The sequence below is a fragment of the Saccoglossus kowalevskii genome, chromosome 8 (assembly GCF_978046115.1).
Source record: "Saccoglossus kowalevskii chromosome 8, keSacKowa6.1, whole genome shotgun sequence".
Lineage (NCBI taxonomy): Eukaryota > Metazoa > Hemichordata > Enteropneusta > Harrimaniidae > Saccoglossus > Saccoglossus kowalevskii.
The window spans coordinates 17,308,822-17,319,641 of NC_140648.1; the positions used below are offsets into that span (position 1 = coordinate 17,308,822).

The following is a 10,820-nucleotide window of genomic DNA, read 5'->3' on the forward strand; positions in this document are numbered from 1 at the left end:
TCTCGCTGTAATCTCACGAGACGCGCTACTGCGTTGGGTCACGTGTTAAACCATGACAACACGGAAGGAAAGCATCATGGCGGACGATCAGGTAAATATATTATTGCCTTGTTATTATTTGTGAGCTCTGTCGAAAAATACATCTTGTATTTGTAATTTATTTCGCAAACGATAGTTAAATAACTATTCGTCGTACTATTTCTGTATTCGGAATTTCGTCTGTTGCTCACAATAAAAGTATTGCTGCTGTCAACACTCACCGATCCAAATAATATGACTGTTGACATTTACAGTTCTACGTCCCTTGTTCTAAATATCGGTTCAAAGACAGCTCGAGCTCAGTGTATAATCAGAGTATATCAGAGCTTGATGTTCAATACAGATTCACATAACTGGTGCCAATTTTAAAATTTTGGGGGAGATTTGTTAAAGTTTAGAGTTAAAAACGATTTTGTTTTCATTTAATTGTTTATAGTAATGGGGGGGGGGGGGACACACAGACCACTATCTCATTAAAATCATGGGGGAGATTTGTTGAAGTTATAAGTTTTCATTTAATTTGTTAATAGTAATGCACCATATCCACCGTGACCCACCCCACCCCAAACTAAGTGCATGAACTGCAGAAATCAAGTTAGTTCATTGGTGGGTGGTATTCAAGATTTAGCCGTTTAGATGTTTAGCCGTTGATCAAAATGACTCAAAGCACTATTCAAAATTGAACTATTTTAAATCCGTTGCAAGAAACAGATTGCATTATTAATAAACAACATTCTGACAATGTTTTATCATAAATGAGCAGCTGATTTTGCTTCTCGTAATTTTCTTATAAACAAAATGGCGGCACCCATTGACCACAGAAGTGCACCATTTTCAATCTCTTAGGGTATATAGGTATCTTCCACACTCTTCTATACATACACATGTTATCTATAAAGCTCACTCCTCCAGTGGCTTTCTGTAATGCTCGCTTTTTATATTCAGCCCAGAAAATATAAAAAAAAGTTACTGTCAATTTTAAAATTTTCATAAAAATTGTGCCTTTAAATTGATTTGTTACAAAAATTGTCCTTTGAAATTGCTGACATACAAATTTAAACGTAAAACAACAAAGTGTATGGCCCATAATGTATTACATTGCAAGGTGAAATATTCCACATAATTTATCATATACAAATTTCACTCCTAAATTTCAGTCTTCTGGTATGATAAACATACACAGTCGATCATTGTAGAACGTCAGTAATTTTATAATTAAATCCTAGAAATTACATAGTGCGAAAATTATGGTAAAATATACACACAAGGAGGAAATAAAATCAATTTTCAATTTCTTCTCTTTCGCAAACTGCAAGACGGTCAATATACTCCCGCTGTACTGTCTTTGTGCATACTTTGAGTTGTTGGTTTCTTCAATGAAATTAGAATTTTTAGTTTACTTCTGACTTTATTTGGGACCTTGTTTTGAAGAATACTATTATACATGTATGAATATCAGAGGTTTTTCTAGAAAAAAAACTGCAAGAGGGAGCACTGCAATTCAGCAGCGCCACTATGTGGTTCTCCCTACCAGAGTGTGTAGTTTTTGATAATTCTAAGTTAAAATGGAGCATTCAATGGATTTCTTGAGGCCAAAATAACTATCTGACAGGTCACAGTTGAAGACTGTGGCCACATGTGATCCTTAGTCAATCAGAATTTTATGGTTGCCAGAGGATCTGCTCCCAATGGTAAGGGGGCACATGGCCATGGCATGAGGGCGCTGTTCCCTTGTCAGTTTAAAAAATTCCCTGAATACTAATATATTTATACATGTTCTATTATTCTAAAATAGAGAAAATTATAATACTTCATATCTCTTTTGCTGATATCATGTTCAAATATATATTTGGGGAAAAATCTTTTCCTGTCTTGGAAAATCAATGTTGTTGAATTGTAGAGTGAGTGTATCCACTGATATTTTGTGAGTATAGTTTATGGCTGGAATTTTGTAGGTAAATATTTTCTCTTACACACTTCAGGGTTTACAATTTTTGTGTTACAGGCAGCAGCTCCAGAAACAAATAATGAACAACCAATAGAAGCTGAGGAGGTGGCACCACCAGCTGAAGCAACAGAAGAGACTCCTCCTCCTGCTGCAGAGGAAAGTACAGAAAATGATGTTGCTGAGCAACCAGCCACTACATGTATGTATATTTCCTTCAGTATGTCAATTGCTTGCTGGTGTTTATTCAACGCCTGGCTGTACGTTTGACTCTGTATATGGCAAATTAACCAGGGTAAAAATTACCGGGGTATATATAATTGCCTGGTATTCCGAATGAGCATGACATCATTGAGGATGATTGACTTCCTGTATAATGACCATACAACTAGATATGATATAACTAGGAATACTGGGGAATAATATGTCATATCGGTAGATACTACTAATATATACTGGTTATATACCATTTATCCTATTACAAACACTTCTCCAATAGAAGTGGTATATGAACCAAAATTGGATTTACTGTATACTGGATCATGTGACTTATTTTTACCATAGATGTTGACTTTTTTTTTATTGTTTTAAAATTGAAAATACTTTTCATTTATACCATTTCCTGCAATATATAAATAACAACATTTCAGAATTATATTCTTAAATTAGCTGAACAGAAGTGTACCTTCATAAAACTAGTTTTTTTATCAATTGTAGCTGATGAAGCTCCTGTAGTGGAGGACACAGCTGATGTCGCACCAGCTGAAAAAGATGGTCAAGAAACTGAGGGGGAAGCAGCTCCTGCAGCTGAAGATGCTGTAGCAGCTGAGGAACCAAACGCTGAAGCTGGAGGAGAACCCCCTGCTGATGGTGCTGAAGCGCCTGCTGAGGATGGGGAAGGAGAACAAGACAAACCAACTGAAGGTAAAACTGATTAATAATTTCATGGTGATTTCATATTATACAACACTAGAAATGGGGATAAGCTGTCTCATTTATGGTTTATTTCCTAACCAAGCAGTTCAAAATGAATCAATTTCACTAAAATAATTGTGTGACATTAAAACTGATATTGCAGGAGAACCTGCTGCAGAAGGAGAAAAAGTTGATGATGAAGAAAGCAAAGAACCCGAAAAAACAGAGGGAGAGGGAGAAAAACCTGAAGAAGGAGATGTCGAAAAGGAAGCAGGTGAAAAAGCTGAGGGTGCGGAAGGTGCAACTGAAGGAGAGGAGAAACCAGACGTAGTGGATGGCGAAGAGAAACCAGAAGCAGATCAAGAAGGAGGCCAAGCTGTAGAAACTATTCTTGAAGATGAAGAAGGTGAAGTGAAAGAAGAACAAAAAGAGGGCTCTCCAGTTCCACAAAGTGATACATTTGCTGAAGGAGAACGACCAGAGACACCAACTGTTGCAGTCATGGAACCACTATCAAGGGAAGGCACCCCAAGAGGTTCACCAGAACCATTAGATGCTGGAACACCAGAACGCAGAGGTAGCTGTTGTTTTGTATTGTGAATTAAGATTTTGCATTGTCAGATGATCATCTTGTCATCAAGAATGATTTGATCTTCATCATATACATGTACAAAACTGTCTTCCTTTATTTTGTTATACATACCCTGAGATTTCAGTGTCTACCTTACAACTTTATAGCTGTACATGTAACCCTTCAAGTTGAAATAGTATTTATGGATTTTCAAAAATTAACTTCTAATTTGTCAAATTTTAATGACCTGTACATTTCATGACTTTTTAGCATCTCCTGTACAAGAAGAAGATGAGTACTATTATGAAGCAGAAGAAGAAGAAGAAGAAGAAGAAGAAGATGAGGAACCAATGTACTCCAGAGAAGAACTCATAGAAGAATACCAGGTATTTCCCTGCAAACAAATTCCTGATGTACTGTATGAATGCCTGTGCTCGAGACATGAACATACTTTCATAGGGGTTGATGCTAGGATGTGACATACCTTTCTCAGACAAAAATTAAACCCTTGTAAGATTGTGTTGAAAATCATGTACATGTAGTTGGAATTGAAAACAATTTCTGAAGAATATGTAGATTTTCTAAAATCTATTTTCAGCATCTTGGCCAACATAAGAAATGTAGATTTAGTGAACTGAGACATTTATTTTATTTACATGTAATGGTGTACTGAATAATATGAAATGCTGACTGACTATATATGACATCATAAACACGAGTTTTGTATACTGTAGAATACTTTTATTTCGCTTGGAATTTATTTTCGCTATTTTCGCTGAAGGGATGATTCCGTGAAAATAAAATCCAGCGAATATACTTTTTTTCCTATATTTCACATTAATCTCATCAAAAATCAGTGAAAATAAATTCCAAGCAAAACGCCCAAAAAGCCTTTTCAGCGAAAATTAATTCCAGCGAAAATAAAGTATTCCACAGTATAAGCTGTAAGTCTTTGTGTTTTTTCTGTGTGTAACACACGTGTATATTATAACCATTTTGAAATTAATTTTTCATCAGAGTTTGATGTCAGAGAGAGAGCAAATGGCTAACCAAAACTTCCAGCTACAGCACAAACTGGCTGAGTATTTTCACAAAAAAAAGTCTGATGACCAGAGACAAGATATGGATAAGAATGTCACTGACCAAGAACAGAGATATCTTAAATATATGGGTAAGATGACATGTTTTTTATTACCTAAGTTAGATGAACGTATTGTCATTTTTTTGCAAATTGAATTTCCAGGGGAGGGTACTTACCGGTATATAGAGTGTTATGCAAAGTTAAAAAATGGCTCCATATAATTCAAATTTTTTTTAAATTTAAAAATCACACTCCCCTTTTTTTTTATAAAAAAAACTGTTTTTTTTGGCTTTTTCTGATTTCAACCACTGAGTTGTAGATTTCCAAAACAGCAGAGCTATTTCACTTATATATACAGGTAGATATTTTCATTTATCATTGAGGTTCATATACATTGTGCATATACAGTGAACACAAGAAAGAATGGAATGGCAATATTGATGTATGTGACACTGTTTTGCTAACGGAATAGCAACATTACACAAAATGTAATGGAATCCATGGCTATACCGGTATATATCATTCACAAAAACAGTGTCTCAGAATGCAATATTGCTGTTTCATTCTTTCTTGCGGTCACAATAACTAAATTACCCAATTATTATTAGGGTTACACCAGTGTGATGTTGCTGGAAAAATTAATGATTTTATTAATATTTAGTACTAAATTATCACAATTTTTAGCAAATCTTGAGGAATTGCGAGACAAAGACAGTCATCAGAGGATGGACTATCAACAGCAAATTGATGAATTAAAAGATAAAAGACAACAGAAACAAGAACTTGTCACTGAAGAAAACAAAGACTTCCAGGAGTTCAAGAAACAAGTTGCTGTGGCCTCTGTAAACAGTCGATCCGGGAAACCAATTCCACAAAAAGTGAGCATAAGGCATAAACATACTGTATTTCCTGGAATATTCAAACGTTGATAATTTAAGGAATTCACATGGAACACTGTAGAGGGAGGAGACATTCACTGGGGTTAATTAAATAATTTTACTGCATTTGCAGATATTCACTAGGTTTTAAATTCAATGTATTGTGAAAGAAACAATACATTCAATAGGTAAATTTTCGTTCACTGTGAGATCTCACATTGATGATGCATGAAAGGCACTACTGAATGTCTGTCGTAAAAATCAAATTTTTTTTGTATACTGGTAGTTCAATATGTAAATGCCATTCTTTCAGAAGAGAATATGACGTTGAGATACTCTAACTGCATCAAAATTGATATTGGTGTTTGTTTTGCTATTACTTTTGCTTGTTCTGTTTTTAGGTTTGATTTCATGCACATGAGATCTTTTAGTGAGCGGAATATGGTCTAATGTTAACTTCACACACTCACTGGGTTTCGATTTAGCATATTTTAATAATTAGCCAGCAAAATAAGTGTAAATAAAACCCTGCTTATTATTAAGCCCTATGTAGTACATTGTACAAGTCACTGTGACTAGTGCTGTTTGTGAAAGTTTTTGTTGTTGTTTATGGTAAATTTACAAAAAAAATGCTATGTATTATTTTTTGGGGGTTAATCAATTTTGAGTTTTTCAGATGTGCAACAAGATAATTACATCAAAATTATCTGTTTTTCTGTCAAATGTGCCCCTAGGGCACCTTTCAATTTTATTAAAATAAGAATTGTGACATATTTGTATGTTAATTAATTACCATTTATATGCAAATTAGCCATAATGCGGGGACGTTAATCTGCATCACAGCACAACTATATCTTTATAGTGTTCTGTGTATTGTTGGTTGAATACTGTGTTGGTTATTGAACATTTCAAATGTGTTTTTAAATTTGTAGGATATTGAACAATTCTTGGGTCTAGAGATGAAGAAAGAATTGGAAGTAGTTCAAGTAAGATTAGAAAACATAAAACTGAAAAACAGACTGAAAAAGAGAGAACAACAATTGAAAGCAAAAGAAGAACTAGCAGAAGGATTACATCTTATAGATTTTGAACAGTTAAAAATTGAAAACCAAACATATAATGAAAAGATAGAGGAGAGGAATGAGGTAAGTACATCTTTTCAGTGTTTATTGGGGTCTACGTTTACGCACTCAACTATTCTGCATAACCTTGTTAAGGTATTAAGGGACGACGTCAAAAGATCAATGTTGGATAAAAAACTTATTTGCTTTAGTTTGGGGGGTGGGGGTTTTGACCTCAAAAAGTTTCCATCCTACAAAAACGATTTTAATTTTTAAAGAAGTCAAAAAAATCTTGGAGTATTTGTAGTTTTTTGTTTTTTTCTATCCAACCATGGACAAAAATAACAGAAAATGAAAAAAAACATCCAAGACGAGAAAATGGTTTGGTCCGAATGTAAAGTCTTTTTACACCCACCTGACAACAAACTGCTAAGCCATACTACTGTCTGATTATCAATTTGTATTTAATGGTGAATGTAGTCGGACGCCATGGTCAATATTTATTAATTAAGTTTCAGTGGGTGGTAGGGGGTTTGGGAAAAAAGTTTTTTAATTAAGTTTTTTATCCTACATTGAACTTTTGATGTTATCACTAACAGGGGTGAAACATGGTAAAAAATTGAGCTGTAATTCAGACATTTTTCACTTTAATACTAAGTATGCTACAACCTATACATCATCTGAAAGCTCAAACGTAGGCAAATACTGTGATGAACTGACGACCAATTTTGCTATTGTGCTTTTTTTATTATTATTCATGAAATTTAACCGACTGGTGGCCATTTTTGTTGTAAAAAGAATCAAATCACGAAATCATGCCTTGGTTAATTTTATTCAAACTTGGTATGAATAGTCCACAGTTTGTTTTGTGATTTGATTCAAAATGTCCAGCTGGTAACCATTTTGGTTTTATGCAACGGACATGCCTTGACAGATTTGTGTCCTTACAAAATCAGCCAAAATGACCGTTTCATTGACAATGACTTGTTCACTCTGCAGGAGCTTCTCAAACTTAGGAAGAAAATAACAAGCACAGTGCAGGTGTTGACTCACTTGAAAGAGAAGCTACAGTACGTACAAGCAGAGAACCAAGTCCAAAAGGTCCAGTTAAAAGATGTGGAAGCTTTAGTAGCACAGGTAAATTGTAAAACGTTAGCTTATACATAAATTACATAAATTTCATTGCCACATACATAGAGAATATTCAATGAGTGACTGTTTAATATATTTATTAAACAAGTGCAGTAGTATACAGCTTTTTGCAAGGAGCAAAGGAAAATTAGTATTTGAGTTAAGTAAATACATGTACGATATTACACGGTCAAAAATGTTGATATTCTGTTTATCACATGTATGTATTTTCAGCTGTTTGGCCAGCAGAAACTAAAATTGAATCGTTATTTGTGTTTGCATGTCCTAAGCACCTTAGCAAGTTCTATTCATTAGCATAAAGCAGCGACAGTTCCTTGAACATGTGTTGAGACAAATTTATTTGCTGTTATGACACAAAAAATTCGTTTTTGGAACCATCAATGTATTTACTGTTATAGACATATTGGCAAAATTTTAACTAAATTTTGGGAAAGCTTTACCAGCGGCCTTCAGGCATCTCACTGTAAATTGGCAAGCAGTAGTGACGATTCAGTGGAGGAAACAAATCCAGTGCATTGCCACTGCTAGGTTGGGAGAATTGGAAACTCCAAAATCCTCAAATATGGTTTAAAAAGAAAACACCTATTGGTGAATTCATGAAAATATCGGTATGTAGTGAGTGAGTAACATTTGGAGTGAACATATTTCAAACAGTTTTCACCAAAATAATTCATCATTAAAGGATCTATGTTTTGGCATTTTACCAGACAACATGTAGTTTGTGATGTCACAATGTAAAATTGCATGCAAAGACCAATCAGATTTTCCAGAGGGAGTGTAATATGAAAAATATTACATGGCTTTATGCCACTGCTACTGCATGATACATGTGATAAATATAAATATAAAGATAAACTTGCTCACAAGTCTTATTGTTGTTGTTTTTTAAATTGACAAAATTCGCCAAAATACGAAATAGTGTAGTGGCCCTGGAAGGGTAAAGTGACCATAACAAAAATTCAATCTTGTGTCCTTTGTGTTGTTTGAGTTACCATTACTGGTAATATTCATGAGGTGCAAATTTGTGCACAGATGAAAACACTAAGGCACTGCTATACACATCCACAGAATTAGCCTACCCTTGACTCCCATGGTTATGTGATGTGTTTAATGTGGATGAGTACAGCAGTGCCTAAGGTATTTTCTTACATACCGGTAGGTACTGTAAAATACTCCATTTTCACAATGGTCGATTAAAAATGAAATCCATCGAATTTACCTTTTCTTCCTATATTTTACATTCAACTAGTCAAAAATCAGTGGAAAAAATTCCATACAAAACACCTCGTCTTTTCAGTGAAATTTAATTCTTGCAAAAATATTTGCAAAGTATTTTACAGTAGTTGGTCGGATGTTAAAGATAGTGTGCACCAGCGAATGGAATTAAAAGCAGTGACATTCATTCCGGTATATCCCTGTTTATTGTTGTCAGTTTAACTGTTTAAGTACTGCAAGCATATATCTTGAATCCAATCTGTGTTTCTCATTCCCCAACAGAAACGTGACATCCTTTCGAGAACCAAAAAAGCCAGAGATATGTTGAGAATTGACAACCACAGACTTCGACAGAAGTCTGGACTTCTTGGTAACGAGTCATTATTGAGAGATTTTGAAGAACGCAAAGATGAGGGCGATGAACTCAAACAGAATCTTGAAGCCTTGAAAAGACGACATGCTGAACTTGTACTCAATACTAATGGATTCAGAAAGAAAATTGAACATGCTAGGGCTGCAAGAAACTAACTCTATTAGAATTAATTTGTATATAAGACTATTGTTTAAATCCTATGTTACTCCAACTTTATTTCATGCCCTTCATCTCAACACTACCAGAATTGTAATTATAACATAAAATTTACTGTATGTATATATTAAGACATCTTAAAATTAAAATTTTGTATTCTTTGTGAAAAAATAATTACGTAGTATGTGTGATTGTTGTTAAGACTATATTTGTAATGTCGTAAGTTCCAGCTGCTGCCAACTATGATTCTTATGTGCTTGTGAAATATTTCTATATGACAGTTTAGTATCGGTATATTTTCCAGACCTCCCCCCCACGATTGATTCAGCGTTTGCAGTCAATATGAAACTGACTGGACTATAATCACACATCCTATAGTGACTAGGCTAATACCTGCGTACTTCTGATCATGGGTACTGTCCAATTTTAATTTTGGCAGTCTGGGTCAGTCTATTCAATTTTAATACATGTATTACTTTTGGTCATGTGACCAATTGTTCCGGCTGTTATGTTTATTTTTGTAAATCTTTGGCTTTATGCTAATTGTAAAACAGCCAAATTCATATGTCGCAGGGCTCAAGTTGAGAGAACACTGTTTCATGGCCAAAAATGTATATAGAAAAATCTGCATTTTTTAATGCCTCAGTCAAGCTCAAGCCCTGTTCTAGATTACCAGGTACAGTGGATTACAAAATAAACTGATAATGAAAACAACTCCTTGAAATATTCTTAGCAGTCTTTGAAAATACTTGAAAGCATTTGATGAAAGTGTTTGAATTTTAAATTAAATTGTAGGCTTGTGATCACGTACATGTACATGTAATTGTGTTGAAGTGTAGAGTATCCTATTATGCACAAATTTTCCCTTTTAGTAATATTTCACGCAATTCCTTCACTCAAAATCTGATTGTAAAGTTTTCACAAAATCAATCCTCCATAGGCACCATGATTCAGAACAGTTGGTATTCTAAAATGGAAGATGTCTCGTTATATTCAGTCATATCTACTACAACCTGTAAAGTTTTCACAAAATCAATCCTCCATAGGCACCATGATTCAGAACAGTTGGTATTCTAAAATGGAAGATGTCTCATGATATTCAGTCATATCTACTACAACCTTAAAGCGAGAGGGTCGTCACCTGCTAAAACACGCGCTAAAAACGCAAAGGCTCATGTGTAGATGCTTGTTTGTAAACAATGACACGCTATGGCCATCTGACGCATGCGTAGGTGACAACACCCCCGCTTTAATTTAAATTTTCATCCTCAAAAAAAAAAAAGCATGTAAGGGAGGTGGGTAAAAACGAAAAAAAATGTATTCTGTCAGTCCCTCTGTAATTTGTTAGCGGGACTGATTCTGTACATGATTTTTAACACCCAGCAGGGATACTGGAATATTCCAAGAAAAACTGATAGGAAGATGGCTATTTTC

The 10,820-nt window shown here is 34.5% G+C and overlaps 1 protein-coding gene across 1 annotated transcript; it reads left to right on the forward strand.

Moving 5' to 3' along the window:
• Positions 1 to 7: 7 nt before the first annotated feature.
• LOC100374161 (cilia- and flagella-associated protein 184-like) lies at positions 8 to 9,560 on the forward strand. Its single transcript, XM_002733244.3, has 10 exons — positions 8 to 91; positions 2,045 to 2,186; positions 2,702 to 2,908; positions 3,063 to 3,476; positions 3,741 to 3,856; positions 4,488 to 4,641; positions 5,236 to 5,429; positions 6,362 to 6,574; positions 7,490 to 7,627; positions 9,140 to 9,560. Exons 1-10 carry the CDS (start codon positions 53 to 55, stop codon positions 9,383 to 9,385), a joined length of 1,863 nt encoding a protein of 620 aa, XP_002733290.1. The 5' UTR covers positions 8 to 52; the 3' UTR covers positions 9,386 to 9,560.
• The last annotated feature ends 1,260 nt before the right edge of the window (positions 9,561 to 10,820 follow it).

What these genes read in the sequence shown, in the direction of transcription:
- LOC100374161 (XM_002733244.3), top strand. Translation starts at nt 53, where the DNA reads ATGACAACACGGAAGGAAAGCATCATGGCGGACGATCAG. An exon ending in GCATCATGGCGGACGATCAG is followed by an intron (nt 92 to 2,044) that starts GTAAATATATTA and finishes TTTGTGTTACAG; the next exon opens with GCAGCAGCTCCAGAAACAAA. An exon ending in TGAGCAACCAGCCACTACAT is followed by an intron (nt 2,187 to 2,701) that starts GTATGTATATTT and finishes TATCAATTGTAG; the next exon opens with CTGATGAAGCTCCTGTAGTG.